The sequence below is a fragment of the Catharus ustulatus genome, chromosome 1 (assembly GCF_009819885.2).
Source record: "Catharus ustulatus isolate bCatUst1 chromosome 1, bCatUst1.pri.v2, whole genome shotgun sequence".
Lineage (NCBI taxonomy): Eukaryota > Metazoa > Chordata > Aves > Passeriformes > Turdidae > Catharus > Catharus ustulatus.
In genome coordinates this window covers 125,065,507-125,091,383 of record NC_046221.1, presented here as the reverse complement: position 1 = coordinate 125,091,383, position 25,877 = coordinate 125,065,507, and the positions used below count along the sequence as shown (strand labels likewise).

The 25,877-nt window shown below is 43.1% G+C and overlaps 1 protein-coding gene across 3 annotated transcripts in view; it reads right to left on the bottom strand.

The window, feature by feature from the left end:
• The window catches only part of TRIM55 (tripartite motif containing 55), a 37,970-nt gene extending 12,297 nt beyond the window's left edge, over nucleotides 1-25,673 (bottom strand). Inside the window, exons 1-9 of one of the 3 annotated variants that reach the window (XM_033067925.1) lie at nucleotides 25,395-25,673; nucleotides 24,822-24,994; nucleotides 15,616-15,781; nucleotides 13,755-13,850; nucleotides 8,818-9,051; nucleotides 7,880-7,902; nucleotides 7,676-7,800; nucleotides 6,661-6,884; nucleotides 3,781-4,068 (exon numbers count right to left, since the gene is read on the bottom strand). In XM_033067925.1, the coding sequence (XP_032923816.1) occupies nucleotides 3,781-4,068; nucleotides 6,661-6,884; nucleotides 7,676-7,800; nucleotides 7,880-7,902; nucleotides 8,818-9,051; nucleotides 13,755-13,850; nucleotides 15,616-15,781; nucleotides 24,822-24,994; nucleotides 25,395-25,583 (1,518 nt within the window). In that variant the 5' untranslated portion in view covers nucleotides 25,584-25,673. Of the gene's footprint in view, nucleotides 1-3,780; nucleotides 4,069-6,660; nucleotides 6,885-7,675; nucleotides 7,815-7,879; nucleotides 7,903-8,817; nucleotides 9,052-13,754; nucleotides 13,851-15,615; nucleotides 15,782-24,821; nucleotides 24,995-25,394 lie in introns of all 3 variants that reach the window. The other 2 variants (XM_033067933.1, XM_033067940.1) reach the window with 2 other exon arrangements.
• Nucleotides 25,674-25,877: the final 204 nt, after the last annotated feature.

The following is a 25,877-nucleotide window of genomic DNA, read 5'->3' as shown; positions in this document are numbered from 1 at the left end:
AAATGCTGCATTTTGGGGCCATGATTGGTACTCCATGCTCACTGGGAATGTGGGAGAGATAGCTTTGAACGTCTGAGGTGGGTTCTGAAGGGAATGTGGGGTGTGCTATGTGAGCTGGGGTGTGAGGGGACTCTTTCCACTATTTCCCTGAGGAAGCTCTGGAGAGTGGGGCTCAAAGAGGGAGCACAGGTGATTTGCTTGCTGTGGTAATCCTGGCAGCAGGATTATTCAGTGGTTTTATTTTCCTGACCTTAACCCTTCTGATGGCAATCATTACCCTCCAACTCTTCCTCCTTTACTTGCTGGTCTGAACAAGTTTCTTGTTCTTCACATCTGTCAACCAACAGGTTCTCCATCCTGCTGGTCATCTGAACAGTGACTGAAATACAAGCCCATATATCTGCAAGAGTAAATGTCTCTTTTCATTTTGAACCAGGGAGATGCAATGTTTAACCATGCAGGAGTAAGCTGAAGGGTGGCATTTGTGAGGAGGAAGAAATTATTTAGGCAGCTTGTATTGTGATCTAGCATGATGTTTTTGGATGGGAAGAAAGGGAAAAAATCCTTTAAAGCTATCTAGGAGCATCACCAGATACACTGAACTGTTAGTTAATGGTAAAATGAAATATTTCCTACCCATGAAAGTACAAAGCATGTATTGAATCAGATTCCAAAGACGATGTAGTATGATAAGAAATGCCAAAAGTGTTATGCAGAATGCTAACTCCTGTGAGAAAATAAGAAAAGTGCTTCACCAGTGTTGTCATCACATGAACTAGTCATTAGCACTATGTTCCGTGAAAAAGCTCTGTTTCCACAGCACTTTTCCATGATAAACTTTAATTAGAGGAGGGGAGTAAATACAGTGGTGTGAAGAACATTAGCTGGGGTTTAAAAAAAAAAAATAGGGGAATATAGCATTTCAGAGTGGGTTGTGTAAAACCACATGCAGGAAAAATACAAAGTTGAAGTTCACATACTTGAAAATGATCACAGCCCCATGACAGCAGTAATTTCCTTTGTGACATAGACACATCTCAGCTCAGATCCTTAAATCTAACCACAGCATCATCTCATGGCATCACCCTCACTTGGTCTGCTCTCTCACTCTGTTTTTCTATTCTTCTGCATTTTTCTGCTTCTTGTGCTTTCCCATCTCTTGCTCTGTCTCCAGCCCATTGGCAATCCCATCCTCAGCTGTTTCCCCTCTTCCTTTCTCCCACATCACCAGAACCATGAGCTACTTTTCTCAGCATCCTCCTCCTTCTTCCAAAATGCCAGTGTCACCGGTGATCTGGGAAAATATTGAGATGCAGCACCCCCAAATTCATATGCCAACAGGAACTGACATCTTTCCTACATGCCTGTTTTTGCTCCTGGTACTCAATAAGGAAAGCTGGGTACAAGGCTGCTGCTGTTTTTCAGACAGCTTCCCACATCAAACACAAGTTTTGTTCCTTTTTTTGTTGTTGGGGCTGAGGGATGCAGACCACACTTAGGCAAGCTCCCAGGAAATTAACTTTGTGCAGAATTTACCTGCCTATGGTGAGGTTAGGTTGCTTGGTGTAACTGATAAGAAGCAGCAACACCAATTCACTGTGAATTTACTTTTTGTCACCTCATTTCAAATATACTTGAGAAGACAATGACATAGTAGATTTGATAATTTTAAACTAGTTTTGTTTTCAATTCCACTCAAATATTCTCAAATCAAACCCTGACTTGAAAAATAGTCACTGAAATTTAGTGGTCAAATATTGCGTTTATTAAGAAAGTCAGCAAAGTCAGCCACCAAATTCAAGTGTCACTGACTGAAACCTCCAGCAGAAGATAAGTGCCCCTTTTATCATATCTCTGTAAACTCCTTCTCCTAACTTTTTGCCTGGCACATAATTGTTTATCTATTGTCATACAGTCTGCAACTGTTGACTATATAGCTGCTTATGTATGCTATATAGTAATCTCCAGACTTAAAGGAATCAGCATGAAATACTTAATATCCACTTTTGCTTTCTCTTACACACTCATAATGTCCTCTAATTGCACACATACAGGTATTTGCTTTGTTGAAACATGCAGCTAGAACCTGTAAATTATGATGATTTGATTTACAGAGTGTTGTTCATGGGTGGTCACCAGACACTGGAGCAGGACCTCGTGTATTGTGCAAATCCTTGCACAGTTCCCTCAGCTCTTCTCCTTGTGTGTTTGGTGTACATGGAGTTTGTTTACATGTGCTGAAGGAGGATTATTCATATTCAGTTTAAATCAACTCTAATATTGTCATTTTAAGGAAAACAATGACCTGTACTGAACACACTAGTATCTGTTATCCTATCATGCTGCTGAGTGTCTAACACTGAACTGAAAGGTACAGTAATTTCACAATTACAAGCCACACTGACTATAAGCCGCATCTCTGGGTGTCAGCAACATTTTGTTCTTTGTTCATACACAAGCCGCACCCAATTATAAGCCACTCTGTCGGTCGCAGCGAGGACCCGCGTGCAACGAAGTTGCCAAATAGTAACAGAATCGCGGGATTGGGGTGTTAACTGGCTCGGCTCGGGCTGTGAGGGCTCGGCCAGCTCGGGGCTGCCGACAGGGCTGGGTGGCCCAGCTCAGCGCTGCTGCTCGGCAGGGCTGCTCGGGGCTGGCTGCCGCTGCTGCTGGGCTCTCTTGCCTCAGCCCGGCGCTGCCCCGCAGCAGCAGGAGGGGAAGGAGCCCCCCCGCTCCCACGGCAGGCGGGGATGGGAGCCTGCCTGCTCCTGCGGCGGCGGCGGCAGGCAAGGACTGGAGCCCCCCGCCTTCCCCCCGGGCCGCAGGGCCAGCAGGAGGGAGTCCCCCACCTCTCCCCCGGGCTGTGCTGCCTGAAGGAGGGAGTCCCCCACCTTCCTCCCCCCGCTCTGCCGGCACGGAGTCCGGCTCCACCTGCCACAAAACAGAATAACCAATTTTTAACAATCACGTAAAGCCGGGTTTTACTGGCAGGTGCTCGGCTCGGCACCCTGGCTGGCACTTCTGAGGTTGGAAATGTCAGAAAATTATTCACATATTAGCTGCCCCTGAGTGTAAGCCGCATTTCTGGGGTGGGAGCAAAATTTTAGTCAAAACAGTGCGGCTTGTAATCATGAAATTACTGTATTCTCTTCATGCTCACTTTTCATCAAGTCTCAAGAATCCTTGGAGGAAACCCTCTGCCACAGATCTGAACCCAGGAAATCACACTCCTTGTTGAGAGGCAGTCAAACACACAAGAAGGTTCTGGATGTTTGCATAGCTTCATGTTCACATGGGGAAGCACTCCAGGTGCAGCCACAGAGCTGCAGAAGGCGAAGCCAAGCCATAGCTGCTCAACCAGTCATGGTAGGACAGCACATACACAGACTGTCAGCAGCTGATGAGAGTAATCTCATGCACGGGATTTCTCTGCCACTAACACATGCAAGTATCTGATGTGCAGGGACATCACCGGCCCCTCCAACAGCTGCTATGTGTGAGTAACTTGGATAACAGCTGGCACAAGCAAGGTGCACTGGCAGGTAAGCACAAGCAACCACCAGCATGCTGCTTTGAAGCTATAGTCAGCCTGTCACATATTGAAACCATCTATAAATCCAGCAGATTTGCTGCAATGACAATTTGTGTTGTTTCCATATTTTTGAATTTGTTCTTATTCTTTAGCATGCAGAGGAAAATGAAGCCACATTTTCCTTAACAGCTGCAGTTCCAGCCTTGCTGCACATCACAGCCCTCTGGGGTGACTTGGGAAGCACTGACCTTGGACGTCTCCGCAGTGGCATTACTTTCCTTACCACTCCCTGGTGCACTCTCCTCGATTGTTGCTGCTGTCGGGGCTTCTGCCTTCTTTGCACTTGTTTCCAGAGAAACAGGAGTCCCTACTTTCCCCAGCCCACTCACCGGGGTTGAGCTTGGACTGCTTGGTTGCCGTGACTGGGACTTATACCAGCTAGGGTAAAACAAGGGGTCGGTGGTTTCTGTTGTGGCCGGCACGTGAGTGTCAGACTCAGGAGTCTGTTGAGAACCACTTGGTGTCACAACAACATCCTTAATCAGGACAGATAAAGAGAAGAACAAGCAGAGTGCACCACGTTACCTTCCTGCTGTAGTCACATTGTTCTGCATGTTGTGTTAGATATCACTGCAAGGCATAGATTTGTCCTACTAATATGGTCTGAAAGAATTGCAATCAAAATGCGAAGTAAAAGCCACTATCATTAAAATAACACAGACGAGAAAGAAAATAAATGAACCCATAAATAGAACAGGAGGGTAGAACTAGCTGGGAAGGGGGTGCTAACGGAGAAAGGAGTGAGCAGGGGGTTCTTTAATTCAGATAAACCCTCAATTCAATTGTAAAAACCTAAGAAATTCTGCATAAGAGCCTCACGAACCCATACCGGCCATAAATGACAGATGTACAGTAATTTCACGAATACAAGCCGCACTGAGTATAAGCCGCATCTCTGGGTGTTGGCAAACATTTCGTTCTTTGTCCATAAAAAAGCCGCACCCGAGCCACTCTGTCCTTCGCAGCGAGGACCTGCGTGCAACAAAGTTGCCAAATAGTAACAGAACCATGGCAGGGTGGGGTTTACTGTCTCGGCTTGGCCGTGCAGGCTCAGGGCTGCCGACAGGGCTGAGTGGCCCAGCTTGGCGCTGCTGCTCGGTGGCAGGGGGGGCACAGAGCCCGCTGGCACCCGTGGTGGCGGTGGGAGGTGGCGATGGAGCCACCCCGCTCCTGCGGTGGTGGCACGCGGGGACAGGAGCCCCCCGAGCCGCGGGGCCAGCAGCACGGAGCCCCCTGCCTCCCCCCAGGCCGCGGGGCCAACAGCACGGAGCCCCCCGCTTCCCCCCGGGCCGCGGTGCCAGCAGGAGGGAGCTGCCCCGCCTTCCCCACCCCCTGTGCTGCCTGCACGGAGCAGCTCCACCCGCTGCACAACAGAGTAACCAATTTGTAACAACCGCGTAAATGCCGGGTTTTACTGGCAGGTGCTTGACTTTGCAGTTTGCACTGACTCGGTTTGCACTCCCGGGGTTGAAAATGTCAGAAAATTATTCACATATTAGCCGCTCCTGAGTATTAGCCGCATTTCTGGTGTGGGAGCAAAATCTTGGTCAAAATGGTGTGGCTTGTATTCGTGAAATTACTGTAAGTACCTTCAAATGGCTTGTGGGGTTTTAGGTTAAGAATAAAACTTTTGTCAATGAGTCGTTGATACGAGTAGTCAGAAAAAAAGGAATACTGGAGAGAAACATTTGCCCACGAGCCTTGCCACCAATGCTGTAAGCCAAGCACTGCTGCTGTGCCAGGAAGAGGAGCAGCCAGAAGAACTGCACCTCTCTACCTGCATCAAGCTCTTGGGATTTCTGCACACACAGTCTGCTATCACCACTGCATTTCTGCTTTGCCTTTTTACACCACAGGGCAAATTCCCAAATACAGGTATCCCCCACACCACAACACCCACATACCATGTCTGACTCCATGCCTGACTATCTCCTAATGGCATTTTACAATTTCTAGAGCACCATGCTGTACCTTTCTCACTTTAGCCTTACAGATTCAAGAATTCATGTTGGTGGGCAGAATTGCTTATGTCGAGTTCTTGTTTGCATAAAACCCTGCATCAGTTGGGGAACACAAGTTTAGTTAAGTCAGGGCAAATCTTCCAATTTTAATTAAATCAGTAAAGCCTGATTTTTTAAGAGCATCTTCACATGACTGGTGAAAACTCACACACATTTTTAGATCAAAGAAAGAATGAATCTATAGTATTTATTTTCACTTGTTTTATGTGGGGAGCTTGCTACAATCAAAGATCCTTTGTGTGCTTTCTTGTTTTCACATAGGCCTTCTTAAATACATTCACAGCAGCCTTTACCCCTTTAGCAACTTCACTGAGTAAATTGTGTAAGAGCAGAATTTGCTAAGTTAATGGTATGCAAGGCAAACTAAAGTAGCACATGAAGTATTTTGTAAATGTACATTTTTTAGAATATGCAGCAATTATGGTCTCATTCTAGCCAAATTTACTAAGAAAAGTGTTGGCCTAAAATATTCACACCCTGAACCTATTTGCTGTTAGGTTTTAAGAGGCAATTTCCTCTCCTGCTTGGTGTATGATATTCCTGCATCTACCTAAATCCCAAGGATGATCAGAGCAGAAGGCAGCAAGCCCCATTCACAGAAAACAGATTAGAAGTATAATCTAAAAACTGGTGGTGGAAAGCTTCCTAAATCCAAAGGGAATACCAAATTCTCTTAATATAAATATTTTAACAATCATCTAATTTAAAACAGTTAAACAGTCTGAGTTAAATCACAGTAAGCAGAACATTCATTGCAATGCACTTAACTCCCAAATGGAGTCTTTTTTATTTATAACTTATATATCCCACATATATCTTAATTTATCTAGCAGCTAATTTTTTGCTTATCAAGTGATAGATGCACAGGTCCAAGTAAAGTTGCATATATGTGTACAAGGGCAATAAATAATTTTGCCTTTCAGTGCATTGACTCCCTCAGCCCTGCTGCTGCCTTATGGTGCCCAGAGGATACAGGGGAGCATGTTCCAGCTGTGCCAGGTGCACTCAGCATAGCTGGCAGGACAGTGGAGCAGCAGAGACATTTACCTGACCAGCTGGGGCAGTAAGCTCTGGTGCTGGAGTGGATTCAGCCAGGGGCTCTCCCCCTGTACTCTGTGCTTCGGGGTCCTTCTGAGGTGGCTGTGCTGCTGTCTCTGCCCCTTCCTCTTCCACCTCTTCCTCCTCTTCCTCCTCTCCTGATGACTCTGTGTGGACTTCACCCAGACCTTCACCATCCTCTGTCTCCTCCTCCTCCTCTTCTCCCTCCTCCTCTGATAGGACACATGTAAAAGGACAGGTTGAGCACCATGTGAAGGTGGCTTCAGTCATTAGGTGATTAAAAAGCCATTTGAAATTGCATGGCAAAGTCACTGACAATCTTCTGCCTGGCAGGGAGGGTGTTGTTGAGGAGCAGCTCCCACCAGCCTGGACTGGGCACTGCTATGGAGCTGCCAGCAGGAGCTTTGAGGCAGGGAAAACACTGAACACACATGCTGGTTAAAATCTTAAGCTGGCCCTTTTCATGGGAAGGAGGACAGAAATTCCTCTTAATGCAGTTATCCTCATGAGGGATGTGCAGCACAGTCCTGCATGTTTTAGCTGGACATTCTGTCACGAAAAAAATCCTTCTAGCCGTTCTAGGTGTATGTTTGTTTTAATGCCATTGAAGCTATCCTCATAATTCTTTACCAGGTCAGTGCTTTGCAATGCATGACTGGAGGTTTGAGATACCAACATACCTAAACCAGATTGTCAAATTTGGTCAAACAGTTGCTTTTGTGCCGTCTGACATATCCTGTGGTCTGCAATCATGACTCAGGTTCTTTCAAGAGGAAGGCCTCTAGCACTGGATTTTCTTTCGTATTACCACACTAGTTATCCTAAAAAATGGGCCATCCTAGCACTTCAGAGAAATAGATTTGATTATAGTTGATACATAATGCTCTGGTTACATTTTGGTATAGAGAGAAATACCTGATTCGAGGTTTCCTACTAAGTATCATCATGTGAATCACACCAGCTGCTATATAAGAAAGAAATTTTGGTGAAATAAATTACATACCTCTGTCAAAATCAATTTCTCGTATTATTTTTTCTTCTCTACTGAGGTTCACTGTGAATTGGTTCATATTTTCATACCCATCCTCTATTTTTTCCATTTGAAATCCTTTAGAAGCTTCAGTAATTCTAAAATAGAGATTGGTTATCGGCATTGTATTTGAAGAGAAATTTATAAATTGTGATTTTAAAAAACAAGTTTACTTACTTTTGTAGCAATGTTTTGGCATTCTGTGGAAACAAAAAAGAAATAACTGACTTCTTAAAGTACTCAATTTTTTCTGATATTTTATGCATTGAGGAAAAATTCTTACACTGGCAGCTTTTAAAATCACTAATAAGGATTTTGTAATTGACAGCCATGACATCTAGGAATGAGATGGAATTTGGATGGTATTTACTATACAGCAAAGTAAACATTTTAGTTCTTCAAAGATGTTTTAATTAAAATGTGATGAAAGTAAATGTTGGTTGTTTTATTTTGGTTTTTTTGTTTGTTTTGGTGGGGATTTTTTGGGTTTTTTGGGTTTGTTTTTATTTTTTTGTTTGTTTGTTTGTTTTGTTTTGTTTGGTAGAAAATGCCCTTCCAGCCTTTAATATAGGAGTTGTGAACTTTCAAGACAGAAATTCTACACCATTTAATTAATTGAATAGGCTGACAAAGGTTCCCTACTAATCTCTCTTAAATTTACAGTAAGAAAATACAGGAAAAAAAAAAGGAAAGGTATCAAAATGTAACTTAGCACATAAATTATTGAAAAATTAATAATTTTGTGAATTTACAAGTGAAATCTATAATTCTCAGATGTTCATGCACACATAAACATATTGTCCCACAACGGTATTGGTGGGAAAATAAAGATTACCTGGAAAATGTTCAAATTCCTATTTCTTCCAAAGAGACCAGTAATTCATACACAGGATAGTATCTTTTGGTGCAAATAGAAAATACTCATGTTTGTGATTTGGATACTATTCACTAAAAGAGTAGTTATTTTTTTTTAGCTGATTCAGGTGTTTAAAAATGAGTTTGTATAAATTTTCACTTGAAGTTAAACTCTGAATTGGCCTACAATTGAGAAATGCTTAAATAATATATCAGTAAACCCATCATTCTTTTTCTACCTCTATTTATAGACTTTATACCTGCAAAAACACAGCCATTTCTGGTTCTTCCATGAACTGGATTCCTGATTCAACCAGTTTTGACACAGCTTCCAGGTGATCCGCATACTTCTTTATCAGGGAGCGGACGTGTTCCAGTTTCTCCTCTTGGGTTCTAGTGATTATTTGTGTCATCTCATTTTTTCTTTCTTCCAGTACAGAATAGAGATAATCAAATTTTTCACACAACTGTTCTTTCTGTCGTCTGCAGCATTCCTGTGAATCATTTGGTTTATGTTAAACATGTTATGTTCTTAAAAGGGTTTCTATTTTTACAGTTACTTGGAAGCATTTTCATCAAAGAGATTCCTCTTTCTGAACAGTGCAAAGGATTCTGAATGACCCCAGAGACTTTTATAATTTTCAAAGTCCAAGCTGTTGGAACAAAAGTTTAAAAACTCTTCTCAAACTCTGAGTTTCAAGCCACTGAAAGCCCCCAAACAGGTTATTGTATAACTTGTGAGTCTGCTAAAAAAAGTAAAAAGGTATTTATGATATCTGTAGTGATACATCAAAGTCTGCAGAAAAAGTAAAAGCTCCCACCGTATTAGCAGCTGGGTCCATTTGCGTGAACAGAATGGTTTTAAAAGGAGTGAGCATCTCAAACAGCCCTGGAGAATTTTCTTTTTCTACCAGAGTGCCTGGAACAACCCTGGCTGGGCTTGATTTTCACAAACGCCCTCTTAGACTCTTTGGACAAGAGGGGTCCATTATATTCCATTTACTGTGCACTGAATGAGGTAGAAGTACTGCAAAGAAAATGGTGAGTGACAGAAGCACAAAAACAGGAAGGAGGAATCAGATTCCAACCCTGTGTTCAGGCACTGATTTTCACATCGTTTCTTGAGATACTTCTATTGTCTCTCCAACCAGACAACAGCATCTTCCACTGAGTTAAGAGGATGGGTTTGATGACTGCTGCATTGAGCGCTCTCTAAAAAGAACAAACTACACTTGTAAAGCAGGATTTATGGGGAGGAAATGGGGGACAGATTATATATAATGTCTGAGGTCTGCAAGATAGAAGTACTCAAGTCATCTCTGTGCCCTGGGGCATAACCTTATTGTGGTTAGACCTGGTTGTGGATGGAGATGATTATTTTAATATCTTTCCTGGGAACTGAGGCTGAATCAATTCCTCATCTTGTCCCTTGAGGCATAATGCTGAGATTCTGGCAGCACAGGATTATTAACAGTCCCATAGAACTTTTGGTAGTGATAAGACTTATTATTCACAGCACTTGGCCAGAGACAAGCCCACTTTTTTCTTGACTTCCATCCAAAGCTCATTCCTGTGAGTGGTGATAGTCTGCTCTGTGTCATTCAAAGGAGAAAGCCTTTCAAAGATCTACATCTGGCTAAAAATCAGTCTACATGAGGGTGGAGAGGGGATTCAATGCACATCTTCATGCATTGACCCAGTATCCACCTCTGCTTCCCAATGAGGAGGGCTAGGCTAAACAGGCATTCCTTGCAGGGGGTGCAAGCTTGTCCTGCCCATCTGGGAGTCCTTGCCACTTCCCAGTACAATTACAGGGCAGGGTTAAGGAAGTTTTCAAACCAAGCGAGTCATGGTTTCTGAGTGTCCTCCTGTTTGGACCTCAAATAATCTTCTCCCACTCCTCTCCTAGCTTTCTCCCATGGAATGTCATTCAGATTACTTGTAAAAAAACCTTAATTTCAAGGCAGGTGTGTGCTATCTTTGTCATTTGACACAGGACAAGTGTTAGGGGAAGAAGAGCAAGCGATAGCAGGGTGCCCTGAGAGATCCTTCCCTTTCTTTAAGCACTAATAAATAATATTTCCTGCCAGCAGATATTACAGAGTTGTGACTCTAAAGAGTGAGAGTGCAAAACAGGTTTCTGACTGCAAATGCTGAAATATTTCTGAAATATTCTCCTTCTGCATAAAAAGTTTCTATATGAAGTCTTTGTCTGATGGAATTATTCTAATCCGATTCTGTGTAATGAAAAAAGTTAAGAAATACATGCCTTTGCATTCTAAAAAGTTCTCAGCCTTTTTGTTTTTTAAAGCATAGCTACATCAAAAAGAAAGGAGTCCTTGCTACTGAGCATGAATCTCACTGCTTGTTCCAAAGGATCTGTATTGACTGGCCTTAGCATTTGAAAAAACTGTAATTTTTCCTTTTATTTACAGAGTTAAACAGAACCTAATAATTGATTGTAGCTTTCAGTATTTAACCTTTTATATTCCTGTCTCAATTTTCAGTATAGTATGTATCTACTTTTCAATCAGTAAAAAGCTTAAAATAATTTTTTTGCTTTTCTAGGTTTTAAGGATGGACAGGAGCAGTGGCTAAATGTAGAACTGTCAGCTATTACAGTAATTTCATGATTATAAGCGGGCAGGCGGGGAGCCGGGCAGGCGGGGAGCCGGGCAGTCGAGCGGGCGGCTGGGCAGGCGGGCGGGCAGGGAGCCGCGCAGCTGCACAAGACTGAAAACACCAAAAAAATACAGAGAAATATCACGGGCTTGGATCGGTGGTGGTGTCCCGCTGCCGGGGCCACGTGGGCGCTGGCTCAGCTTGGGGTTGCTGCGGGCTCTCACTTCTGAGTAGGAAAATTTCTGAACATCATTCATATATAAGCCGCTCCGCAGTACAATCCGCACTTCTGGGTACGGATCAAAACTTTAGTCAAAATGGTGCGGCTTATAATCGTGATATTACTGCACTTATCCCAGCTAAAAGTAAAATAATAATGTATTTTCTGCTAAAGCAGGTATTTATAGTTCTCTGCAAAGTGTTAAGCTAAGTGTTAAGAAAGAAGAGCCAATCCTGGATTGTGTTATTTCCACACGTAAACATTTCTGAGTTTCAGCTGTAGTTTCTTGTCTTCAAGGACACACTGATGTCAATTCAAACAAAGCTCTTGCATTGTAGGAAATGTGATTTGCTTGAAAAGTAACATGGAAATGCCAAGGTAAACTCTAAGATCTGTTTTCTGCAATCTTTGACTTTAAAGGTGAAAAGCCTGATGAAACATCTGAAGGTAAAATGGCTGCATTTCTTTGGGCTCTGACTTTAAAGGGTAGATTTTAAACAGAGTGGATGACTCTGAGGAAGCTAGTTTCAGAAACTGTTGCATTTTAAAGGTATTTTTAGAACAGTGTTTTCTTCATACACATCGGACTAGGTGTTTGAAGGTTTATTTCTGGTTCAGCTAGTTCAACTTAAATGAATGTAAGCTTTTGCTTTTGTATAATTAAAATTTCTGCAGTTAACCTACTTGAAAGGTTTGTTTCTGTCTGCAAAGTCCTGATAGCAGGCAATTTCATCCTTGTGGTGTGAAGGCTTCCCAGCTACAAAGTTCTGACTGCCATTAATTTGCTCTCTCTTTTACTTGAGCCAATGGTTTTGTGATCTTTGAAACAAACTCAGACTTTTCTGTTCCTTCTTGCTCGGAATTGTGTACACAGATTGTGCGATTGTTTTTTCTTACTAATTAGAATCTGTACATCTTGGATTAACTTCTTTTTCCCTACCATTTCTTCTTTCTGCTCCAGCTCTGAAGGGTCAATATAATTCTAATTGGGCTGAGAGGGATGCAACTCCTTCACTAGATGCTTCATCAAACTCTGATCACAAAATCAATTCATATGAAATCCTTTCAGCCTGTTGTTCTGTGATGCTCAGATTGGTCAAAGTTGAAGTTTATATTTGCTTTACTGATGTAAAGCTCTCAGAGGAAGTGAAATCCACTTCTGCAATTGAATAACACAAAACTAATTTCAACTCTTTCAGAGTGAGACCTTCACCAGAAAGAACCTAAACTTTTCTCCCATGAGCAGCAAAACAAGAGTCCTTGAAGGTCAACATATTAAAACACTACTTTTGTGCAGAAGGCAACCAAATACAGAACAAATACTGACACAACTGTGAACCATGCTGTGCCTACCCTGTGGCTGAGGCTAAGGCTCAGTTCACTGGACCTGTTAGACTTCAGACTAACTGGTCTTTTACAGCTCTAGAATCTGATCTTAGATGTTAAATGAGCTGGGAGTTGATGGCATTTTGGTGGATCTGCTTTTAACTTCAATGAGATCCTATTCTATCTTTTTCTTTTTTTTTTTTTCCCTGCCAGAGTCAGGATTAAAAGCTCGAGAGATGATATTTTGTGTTCAGATTGAGACGTTTATTAATTTTTATCTATCTTACAGTGAATTCTACAGCACTTCTAGCTAACAAGCTAAAAATGGTGATGTATCTTTTTTTCTACAAGGCCTTTTAAGGGTTAATTTGTCCAGTTAGGAACTAACACCTAAATTATTTTTACTTTTAACCCAATAACCAATTACCCATGACCTGCAATGTAGATTTTTTTAATTTAATTACAAAAGTACCACCTACACCCAAGAGGAAGAAGGTGAAGAAGAAAGAAACCTCGACCCTAAAACTTCCATTTTGCCCTCTATATATTGCTATATTCTAAAACTTGAAATTCTAAATTTTCCACCATGTGATATTACACATTTCTATTCAAACTACACACTAGTGATCTTAGTTCTGTTATTCAATTTTGGAAGCTATCTCATGGCCTCAGGTGAAAAGCAGTGCTTTCTTGAGGGTTAGTGCCTGTCAGCACAGAAAGTCTAAAATTCTCAGTATCCAGTCTTCCAACACTATTCCACTAAGAATATTGAGCAAGATTTGCTGATATGGATTATCCTTACTCTTTATCCTTTGCCATATAGCAAATGTCAGAGGTCTGAGCAGGATGTACCCCTTGGTTGAGGCAGTACATCTTGATAATGTACAAGAAACCATGAGGAATGGTTTAGTGAAACAATGTGGGAATGCATTTGGGCAAAGTGAGGTCTGTTAAAGAATGATCATTACCAGAAGTTAAAAAGATGCAATGTCTCACTGAAATAATTGCAATTAAAGAGGTGGTACCTACCTCAACTGTCTTGCAGGTCTCCTCCAGCTGCGTGACAATCCCTTGCATTCTGTCATTGCTCCCCACCAGGACTGCAATGCCATCACTCAGCTCAGACTAGGCAATAAGGGAAGAGGAACCAGAAGGATATTAGGTGTTGCCACACTTCAGGGTGACACATCTAACAGTGGGAAGCAGCAGACAGGTAAGCCATACCTAGGATATTACTTTGTTTTTTCACCAGAACTGAGAAAAATTGGAGCTTTATGTGCCCACAAGATACCTGCTTGTGTTTTGACATTTGTTTCCTCCCTCAATACACTATGAAAACATCGACATTTTGGAATTTTTAATGGAGAAGAAACTGCTGTTTGGAAAAAAGGAAGAGCTTTGTTCTAGGAAGTTCTTCTAGATGCTTTTGTCTGAAGTGCTATTTCAACAGGCCATAAATATTTCCTATGGGTTTGTGGAGAGAAAAGACTCTTTGAGGGAGTTGTTTTTTCAGTGTCTGGATCTAGCCACACCGCTATGGTATTTCCCTGAGGACTGAGCTCTTGGCCTTGGAATAGAGAAGAAATGGCCCATGGACCTGGAGGGACACAGTGTCCTGGCATGTAGGCAGTGGTGTTGGGGTTGTGGTGATAGGGGACAGGAGAAAAGGAGGAGAAGAAGGTAGAGGCTGAGCCACTGGCACGAGGGAAATTAGTGGAGGAAGAAAATAACCTGAGTGTGAGGATGGAGATGATTGTGAGGTTTCCCTAAGAGAGACAAAGAAGTCAGTCCTAGGGAGCTTGGGGAGGTGCTGGGGAGTGCAAGGGGAGTAACAGAGACAACTGTATTCATGTCCTCCACAGCTCTGTACAGGATGCTTTGAAGCCTCCACAGCCCTGTAAAGCCTCCTTTGAAGCCTTCACAGCTCAGTAAAGGCTCCTTTGGAGCATGCATCCTGCTGCAGGATCCTGGAGCATCCTGTAGCCTCCAGGTTACGCCTCTCATCTTGGGCATCACAGCCCATTTCCATGGGCACTCTGGAAAAGAAGATAAAGCTTGCAAATCTCCATGCAAAATGAGTGATTGGGGTCATGGATTCAGTCCAAGAAACTTCTTCTTCTTCTCCCACCTTTTTTTGATTGAAAAGGATGTTTTCAACTCCTTTCCTAAAGCAACTCCTCATTTGTAGTTTCTGCACACACAGGCATCTGTGTGATGAAGTTGGAGGCTGGGATTGCAAACTTGGCCTGTCTGATTGCTTGCCCCACTGGGGCCCTCCAGAAAAATGAGCTGTTTATCTCAGGAGGATAACCCAGTGAGTCAGGTCTTAAATTAACACTGTATTAAAAATAAACAAGTCTTTTACTGGTGACAGCAAGGGCAGAAGATGTTAGGTACATCCTGTGCTGCCAACTATTGAATATTCCTTCATTCATTGCAGGAGGAGGTTTTTCACTTAACTTTTCATAAAAATGGCATGCTTAAAAGTGTCTGATAGATAACTATTTGATTTGAAATGGTCTGTTCTCTTTCCAGTTCTTGGTACTGGAAATACCACTTGTTTGTCTGATCGAAAAGCACTGCAAAAAGGGGATTAGGAGCTCAAAAAGAGAGAGAGAGATCCTCAGCTCCACATCAAAATTGGGACAAATTGTAGTATCTTTTTGTGTAATCTCTAATTTATTTTCCTGTGTTTCTAAACAGTTTTGACAGATTTATAAGACAATCTACCTTTCAATTGGGGTTGCCTTTGACACTCTTTGCCACATTTAAGAGTGACAAAGGTAACCCCAGACCCTTTTGGAAACTTGCAGGAAGCTCATAGGAATAATTTATTGTTGATGGTCCTGTGAGTTTTTTCAAGGACTTTGAGAAACAAAAAGATAGTTACCTTCTGTTGCTGGTAAACATTTGTGAGAGGAGCAACCTGACAGTCTTTGTGGGCACCAAAGATTTTGCACAAGGAGCAGGTGGGCATTTCACAGTTCAAACAATAAATATTAATTCTCTCATCTTCGTGCTCTTCGCACATTGGCTGGTCACACTTCCTTTCAGGTCTGCAAAAGAAATAATTTGTTTAAAACAAAGATGGTGCTCACGAGTTTCTGATAACAACACTTAGAGTGTTAGTATGAAATATGGTACCTTTGTGTAGCAGCATCCAAGGCTGACTAAATATGCAACATAGACTTAAACCTACCACATGGGATGACTGAAGAGACAGTGGTACAGCTTAATCTCCTGACACAATATGATGTGATGACAATACAGCAACATGGCTTCATATGGGGATTCCCATATGAATGAGGAATGTGACTGGGAGTGACAGAATGCTTGCTCATATTTAAAAATTTAAATAACCTCACTAAGCCTGGACTCAGGCTACTCATGTATTTTAATTAGCATGTTATCTAACATCTGTCTGAAATATGAAACATATGTAATTTCTTTCTGGTTCATCATGCAAATTGTAGTGCATTGGCTTAATGCAGCAAAGCTGTTATAGGGGAGGCTGATTTTAAGCAAGAACTGTAGATACTGATGAACCTTCAAGCCCATAACTCTAAATCTCTGCTGCTGAGCTTTGTGAGGCCCTGGTCAGGACTGTCAATACCAAACAGCCCTGGGTCCTTACAGCCTTTACCTTAGGCCAGCAACCAAAACAAGATGTCACACAAATTAATTTCAGTCAGGTGGCACATGTCCAACTTCACAGTGTCAAATGTTTTAGCAGTAATTTATTCATCTGTGCCCAGCAGGAAAGGCATGGGCTACACAAGTGTTCTTCTCCTTTGCTAAGCAGGAACCATCACTACATTATAGCTCAGTCTGATCTCTTCACCAAAACGATTTAGCTGTATACATACATATCTGCACAACTTGCTAGCTTAGGATGATTTTGTTGTAGCTCCCTTCAAATGAGCCACTTGACCAACATTCCCAGTGCAAGTGACAGCTCTGGTCTGGTGTGTGTGGGCAGGATGGCACTTTCCTGAGCCCACACTTCAGACTTAGCACCCTGAGCACATCTGTGGCAAACACATGAGTGTGTAAGGATGTGGTACAAAAGACAGGGGCCAGGACACTGATGGAAAGAGTGTGTCTGGGGTTCAACCTTCAAAAGCCACCACTGTTACTGTGGGAATGTTAAATATTCTCAACATAAACCATTATCCCCTTCTGCTACTGGTTGGAGAGAACTATGACCTACCTGTAGCAAGTGGAACAATTGCATCATAAAAATATTTTTTTTCATCATTAGAAACTATGGATCTGAATGGAATTACATGGGAACCTTTTTTAAAGCCTTTCTACATAGCTCTGTAGCAAGAAGGCAACCAGCCATTCTATTAAAGCTTAAAATGTATGGAAAAAACAATTATTTTATATTATATTACATTAGTGTTTTCCATACCATTTGGTAGAGCGGATACAACATTTATTTTTTAATTACAAAGTATAGATTTTCTCTTCTGAAAGGAATGGAATATGATCAGTCAGATGCAGTTAAAAAAAAAATCCAGCAAGAAACAAAATGTCTCACACATTCCTGTTTTTGGTTTGTTTTTTTTTTTTTTTTTTTTATTCAAGATGCCCTGGGATTTAAAGGGTTCATAAGGAAAATCTGAAATGTGCCATATAACATGATACACCAGAATGAAACAAGACAAACACTTCTGAAGAAAGCCTGTGTTATTTGGGTCAGATTTCCAGCATTTGTTAACATAAGACACTTTGTCAAATCCATCATTGTTTCAATGCTAGTCAAAAGAGGTGTGTCTCCTCCCTAAAAAATGCTTTACATTGTTTGCAGATTACTGCAAACAGCCCCTAATATATTCATGTCATAGTGCACCAATGGGAGGGAGGGCCATGTGTAAGTGTAATACAATGAATTTCAAAGTAATTAATTAAGCCTGAGATAGCAGCTCTTCCTGCAAATATTTACAAGATCAGAGCCAGAAACCACTGGAATTTTATTGGACACTGGAACGGTGCAACTTGCATGAAAGACAAATTACATAGAGCAAAAAGGTGACGGTGTCAAGCAAGTTCAGCCAGAAGCAGCCAACCTTCAAAGGAGCCGCCAAGAGCTGGAAGCAACCTGGCAGAACTCCCTGAACTACTGGGGCCCTAAAGACAGTGTCAGAAGACTAGAAATAAACAGATTTACAGTCTCCTCTCCAGGCAGTGCAAAAGGAGAGATTTTTAGCACACCCGACTTCAGACGGGATCCTCTAGATCTATGGTGGGGTAGCAAAGGCCAAAACACAACCTGTAAGTTTTAAATGGAGATTGTTTCTGAAATAGGAGATTAAAGAATAGCTGATAGGAAAATGATTGCATAGCTTTAGCAATATAAAATATTCACCATAGCTGTGCTGATGACCAGAGAAATGTCAGGTTGCTGAAATGTCCTGATAACTTCATGGTCTCATTCTTGGACTCTTTGAGATGCTAAGCCTGTGTTTGGCTACCAGAGGCTTATTCTTTCCTACTGAAATTGTGTTTGGACCACACTTGAAGAACTGACTGAGTCTTTTTCCAGTACATGAAGTCACTGACATACTGAAAGGAGTCCAGAAAAAGGCCCTGAAGATGATTAAGGGTCTACAGCAGCTCTCCTGTGAGGAAAGGTTGAGAGAGCTGGAACTTTCAGCCTGGATCAAAGAATATTAAGGGGAATCTTAACAATGATCTTGACCTTATCAATACCTGCAGTTATCTAAATACCTAATGGAGGGTGTAATGAGGATGGAGTCAGGCACTTTTCAGTGCCAGAATCAGAGGCAATGGGCACAAACTGAAACATGGGAGGTACCCTCTGAAGATCAGAGAACACTTTTTTACTGTGAGATCAGAGAACACTTTTTTACTGAAAGAGTGACTGAGCACTGGCACAGGTTGCCCAGGATAGTTGTGGAATTTCCATCCTTGAAGATACTCATAAGCCATCTGCACATGGTCCTGGACAACTGGCTCCAAGTGGTCCTGCTTGAGCAGCAGGTGGACCAGAACTCCAGAGGTTCCTTCCAATCTCACCCATTCTGTGACTGTGATTTGGTGAGGCAGTGCAAAGTTGCTGGACAGATAAAGAAGCACACTTTAATTAAGAACATAGTAAGACCTTAGGAAAACTGCTGTTAGAAAGCATTTTCTGTAGGATTTTTTCAAATCCAGAAAGGTCTCTACTGAAATTCTGAATCCAAATTTAATAGTGTTTTTACTGAGGATCCTAAGACAGCTGTAACCCTTCATGTGGCATCACATCCCCTGGGGTCTGCACGTGGTCAGCGGATGGAGAGGATCTGCATGATTCTGTGAGACACATCAGGTCATTAGTGAAGATATGAAACTGCATTTGCCACAGTATCAATCTTGGGCATACAGTGCTAATGACTGGCCTCCACTTGACTTCATGCTGCTCATCATGACCCTTTGAGTCTAGCAGTTTTTGGTCCACTTTCCACTGTCCACTCAAGGCCTTATTTCCAGAGTTTTTCAATAAAAATGTCACAGGAGACAGTGTCTAAAGCCTAGACAAACAGTATCTACTGCTCTCCTCTCATGCAGTGAGTTAGCCATCTCACTATAAAAGGCTACCAGATTGGTCATGCTGATTTCCTCTTCATAAATTCATGCTGGCTATTTCTAATCACCTGCATGTCATTTATGTATTTGGAAATGGTTTCCAAGAGGGCTTGCATTAAATGCTTTCTAGGGAAAGATGTGCATGACTAGCTTGTAGTTCCCTTGATTCTCCTCATTGCATTCCTTGAGGGCTGGAGGAATATTTTCTTTCTTCTGGTCCAGTCCACAGGAAACTGTTCCAATTACCACAGCCTTTCAAAGATTATTGAGCGTGACCTTGCAATAATATGTCAGCTCCCTCACCACTTACAGACGCCTCCCATCAGGATGTCCAACTTTGTCTATAATATTCTCTAACCAGATCCCCCTTCACCAAAGGTGTCTTACTTGCTGTAGACTTTCCCACTGGTCTCAGGATACGACGATTCCATAAAACTCAGCTTAATAGTAAAGTCTGAGGTGAAGGTGGCACTGAGTACATTGGCCTTTTCTATGTCCTGTGTTACATGAGGCTCTGCTTAGTAGTGAACTCACACTCTTCCTAATCTTCCTTCTGCTGTTAATGCAGCTGTAGAAGCTCTCATTAGCCTCCCTGTCCCTCATCATAATCAATTCCAGGTGGACTTTGGCTTTTCTAACTTCATCTGCATGGGCTTGGGGAGGGTCTCAAAATCTTGCTGAATCACCTGTCTTCTTTTTGCTTCTTTTTTAATGTTTTATTTTTATCAGGAGCTCCTTCTTAATCAACACAGATATTTTGTCACCATTGCTTGAGCTCCTGTATATAGGGATAGACCATTTTTGACCTTGGAGGAAGGTGGTCCTTGAAAATCAGCCACAATGATGGACTTTCTCAAAAGCAATGAAAAGTCCACCAATACCCAGGGTAGAAATGGTGCTTGAAAAATGAGAAAGCTATAGAAGTTCATGTGGATGTAAGGATTCCTGCAGCTCTGTTACACCACTACCATGAATGTCCAGCCCAAGAAAACTATTGGCGCAGGTGAGCTTGGGGCTTTATCTTGTGGGGAGTTGGAGAACATTCAGATGATCTCACTCCTCGTCTCTTTCACTGCACAGCTTGTGGGCTCCTCCTCTCTTGGTGACCTGTGCTTAGGGAGTACATTTTCCTGGCCCAGCCTGTCTGAGATCCCCAGATGCCCTGCAGCCTGGCCTGGAGAGACACATCCTGCCTTGGGAGTTTGGTCCAAGCCCTCAGAGCTGTCAGGGACAGAGATTTCTGGTGGTGCTGGCTGTGGGGCCCTGCAGGATGTCAGCACCATCACAGAGCCCATGCAGACTGCTCTCAGCACAGACTGGTCCCTGCTGCACACTCTGCTCCATCCGTGCTGCAGGGACAGCCTGTTCCTCAGGCTCTCCCTAGTAAGCGCAAGGCAGAAAGAGTGTTTGACCCTCCCTGCTCAGGATTCAGCTGGTAACAAAACCCAAAGCACCTTTTGATCTGGAATAGCCAGCTGAGATCATTAGAACCTGCCAGATTTCACAAAAAGTCACAGCCTCCCGTTGCTACTCTTTCCTGGTGACAGCAGGGATCCTGATGTTCCTAAGATAATTTAGGTGATCAGTGGCCTACAGATTTTCAAAGACTGGTTTAATTTTTAGCCAACTCAATTTCCACTGTTTTCAGTCCTTTTCTGTCTTTTAAAGCTTTTTACAAGCTACCTCCTGCTTGAAAAATTTTTCCCTTGTGTTGCTAACACATTCTAAATTGGGCAACAGGCTATGCTGCCATCAGCTGGAATTTGATGAGCAATGGGATAAAAGACCATATGATGTGATACTTAGTAATAGGAGGGGCTGCATATGAGGGCTCAGGTGGACTCTCCCAACCTCAGTCCAGCTCCTGCCCCAGTTTTTATTTAAAAAAACACAATTCCTTAATTCAAATAGAAAATCCAATTACAATAAAAGCCCCAAACAACCAAATCTTTTAAAATAAGCTATTTTAGCTTAAGCAGAAGTCAAAGCTTGCTCCATTTACTCTCCCTTTACTCTCCCTTTACTAAGTTCATGTGAAATGCAGAGGGGAGCTGGCCTCATTCTAGCACATGAAGTTATAGTGAATTATACCCACAGGAGAACTCGATGGGAAGAGGTTCCTGTCTGGAAATCACACATGCTGCCAGTTTGAAGGATTGTCTTGGGAAGAACAAGGAGGCAAAGATCACATCTCACCCTTCTTCCTATGTATCTCTGCCAGACCCCAGTGGTCAGGATGGAAGAGACTGGTACAAAAGGAAGAAGTGGGGAAGACTTGACTTCCCTTGACTTTTTGCTTTCAATGGGACAGCAAGGGAGAAAAGCCATGAAAGATCTGCTCACACTCTCATGGAAGCCCAAGGAATGTTAGGCAGAGGGAGATAAGCAGCTGAGGCCCACAAAGGGTGGAATAGTTTAGATAATGCTGCTATGAATTGCTGCTGCTATGTAACCCTGACAATAACTTTCATTCTTTGGACATACATGAAGGTTAAATAAGCACCTTAACAGATTAAATAAATCTTTTGGACAAATATATAAGCAAATCTATGTTGGGGTTTTTTTCCTCCCATTTTATTTATCATGTGTTTTACTTTCATGGAATTAAAAAAAAATCTATAAAATATATTCTTACATTTTTACCTAATTGTATTTTGTTCCAATTCCCCATGAACTACACAGGAAAGAGGATCTGCTTTTTTTTTTCCCTCTATTTTTTTTTTAAAGTTAAATACATCTGTGAGCTGAAAAAAGAAAAGCAAAACCAAGGAAGACATGAAGCCACACATGTCCAGCTTATTTGGTCAAAAGCAAAGTCCACCACCACAGCTTTGTTGATTCATTTCCTCTGAGATTTTCCTGGCTAAAATAATATTTGAGTATCAATGACACACACAAGGGTAGCTGACCTTTACTTGGCACGGAGCGCAAAGGGCAGGAGAAAGGACAATTTTAAGCCAACTTCGTGCTCTCCAGTGCTTTGGAGCTCCAACCAATGCCCAGCTGTGACAGCCCTGAGAGAGATTCAAACAGCTGAGACTAGCCAAAGCCACTGTCAGGCTCCAAAGCGTTCTCTCTGCTAGTGGCTGTCCTCCTCTGCTGGAGGAATCATCCTCAGCCATCCCAGGGACTGGATTCTGTTGGTTGTGCCCACCTGCGCCAGTGATGCCATCTCTCTGTCCCTGGGAAACCCAGCTCCTTGTTGCAGTAGGATCAGAAGACTGTCAGGGAGCATGACCAGGATTACACTATCCAGGTGAACAAAACACCTGACTATACAGAACCAACCCTAAGGATTCATGCTGGTGACGAAAAAACAGCTTCCCTAGGTGAGAGCTCCTTGCTTGGTTGCCTGGGCCCAGGTTAACTTCATCACAGAATCACAGAATTATAGAATGGTTTGGGTTGGAAAAGACCTGAGAGATCATGTAGCTCCAATGCCTCTACCTTGGGTAGGGACACTAGCCCAGGTTGTGTGAAGCCCTATCCCTTCTGGCCTTGAACACTGCCAGGGACGGACCTCCACAGTCTCTCTGGGCAACCTGTGCCAGTGCCTCACCCTTCTCATAGTGAAGAATTTCTTCCTATATTTAATCTAAACCTACTCTCTTTCAGTTTAAAGCCTTGTTCTGTAACTTCATGCCCTTGTCAAAAGCCCCTCTCCAGCTCTCTGAGCATCTCTGTGCCCCTCCTCTGGACTGACTGCACAGGTCCATGACTTTCTTGTGCTAAGGACTCCAGAGGTGGATGCAGTACTCCAGCTGGAGTCTCATAAGAGCAAAGTACAGGATTATCTTCTTCACCTTCCCCCATTAAGTTCTCCTGAGTGGTACCATGAATCCAACCCATCCCAAGGAAATACAGGTGAGAAAACATTTTTCTGTTTCTGGATCCATTACACATCAAATGATAGAAATTACCATTCAGGAGTACAATAATTTCACGATTATAAGCCGCACTGAGTATAAGCTGCACTTTCCAGATGCCAGCAACTTTTCATTCTTTGTCCATACATAAGCTGCACCTGATTATAAGCCGCACGTTACAATACAGAGTGTGATAAAAGGTATCTATTCAATCACCATCTGTTGAGGGTGGGGGCAGTGATCCTTATCTCAACGGCAGATATTCTGCTAATGGGCCATCCATTGAAACCAGGCAGGGAATTGTTCTTTATCTTTTCACAACCCATCCTTCCTCCAGCGAGTCATTTTCTCCTAATGGCCCATTGAGTCCCACTGTGTGACTGATAAAATTACTTCATCCCATTGGGAGTTGCTCCAGCCAGGGGGAAGAGCCCAACATTTCTTACCAAGATAAAAACAGAGGTTTAGAGACACTAAGGGAGCCCCTTTCTCCACTGGACTCCAGAGGAAAACCGGATTTCTCCACATCACCACTGGACCTCCGGAAGGAAACTGCACCTTCCACAGGAGCACTGCTTCAACTGAACCACATCTGTCACTGCAGGAGGATGCAGCCACCATTTAATGGGACTGCTACCAACACCCTGCCTGACAGGGTGTCAGGTTGTACCCTGACTTTGTCAGGGTTTGGAGTTTGTTTCTTTGTAGTACTGTATTTCTATTTTAATTTCCCTAGTAAAGAACTGTTATTCCTAATTCCCACATCTTTGCCTGAAAGCCCCTTGATTTCAAAATTATAATAATTTGGAGGGAGGGGGTTTACATTCTCCATTTCAAAGAGAAGCTCCTGCCTTTCTCAGCAGACACCTGTCCTCCAAACTAAAACAGCAACTTTTTGTTCTTTGTTCATATATTGGCTGCACCTGATTATAAACTGCACTTTGGGTTCAGACCAAAATTTTAGTCAAAATGGTGCAGCTTGTAATCGTGAAATTACTGTAATTTCACTTTTTAGAATGAACTCATTTCTCTGCCCTGAGGTCTTGATTCTTATGCACAGCCACACAGTTCTGGTACCCATTGTTTACTGCTCTTCCTTCTCTTTTATGGACTCCTAAGTAAGACTTGATTTCTTAAGTTCACGTCCCAAATTGACAGGAGTGGAGATATTTTTAACAGAATTTTCATTTGGCATTATGATGCAGGGTACCTTCTGTGTGAAATTCAGTTTTCTTCTTGTTTGCACTGTCTGTACCTCAAGATCTTCTAATAAGATTTGAAATCCTTTCCCTTCTTTAGCACGAGAATGCACAGATCAAAGAGAAAAAAGAATTGTCTGAACCATTTTTGCAATAAATGATGTTAACCAAGATACCTTTCCCTTAATCATGTGAGTAGCTGTGTTGCCCTCAAGGACCTTGCTTGCACAGGTAAGTGCTGCTCATGTGAATAAATATGGCCCAATCCTGTGCTGTAAGTGGAAACAGGGAGGCTCAGCATCTATTTGGATAGTTTTCTGTCCTCATTGAGACCTTTATGGTGCAGCAGACAGTCAGGCACAGCAGCACAATTGCTTTCTGCTTTTCCAAGAGACAAAATGACTAAATCAACCTCAGAAAGACAGACATTCCCTTGTTACCTTGTGGACTCCTGCTTGTAGATGTCGATGATGTTCTCCACCAGCAGGTTCCTCTGCAGCCCATAGACGCCGTGCCGGTCCAGGACCACCTCGTGCCGGCAGGAGGGACAGCGGAAGCGGCCTCCCGATGCCACAGTTGTACCTCCCCGGGTCGGCAGGTAGGGGTTGGAGGCCTGTTCTTGCCAAGAAGCACAAGGGGAGGGAGGTATGGCCATGAAAAACCATGGAAACATCTTCCAAAAGGACCAAATGGTAGGAAACCATTTGTCACTGTGCCCAAAGAGAGGGTAATTCCAACATGTCACCCCGGGACAGCACCTGGTGGCTGCTAGGCGAGGGGCCAGTCCCTCAGCTCACGCTCGGCCATGTCACCACAGCCAACAGGTGGCACTTTCACCTGCTGTGAGCTCAGCCCTGGCGCCCGGACACATCAACTTTGGCCTTCAATCACTCCCCCCACCTGCCTCACCAACTGATAAAACTGATCTACCAAAACATGCAAAAAATCCTCTTTCCCGTTCATTCCAGCCCGTCCTGCTTGGGAAGCAGAGCTCTCTGTGCGGAGAAACCTACCTGGAAGATGTCACTGGCACACTTCCGACAGAGGTTGTGCTGGCAGGGCAGGATGACCACCGGCTTGGTGAACATCTCCAAACAGATGGGGCAGATCAGCTGTTTCTCCAGGTTATCCATAGTTTGCTGCTCTTTGGATAACGTCTTGTAGCTCAGGGAGGTGCTCATCCCTAGCTTTTCCTGGGGCATACGCTCAGGGCCACGGCCTTGCGGAGAGGTTTTGGGGTTAATTTCCCTTGAGGTAAGTCCCAGGCCGTGCTGCGATCAGAGGCTCTCTGGACTGCTCGGGCCCGAGGTCATTGTTTGAACGAGGGGCCGAGCAGAGCCGGGGCTGTTTTTAGCAGCGCTGCGTCACGAGCTCCGTCCTGCCGTGCCCATATATGCGCGTGAGAGCAGGACAGGCTGGGACAGGTGACGGCTGCCGGGGGACGGGGGGAGGCCAAGAGGCCCTGGCTCTCCTCGCTCACACATGGCAGCCTTCAC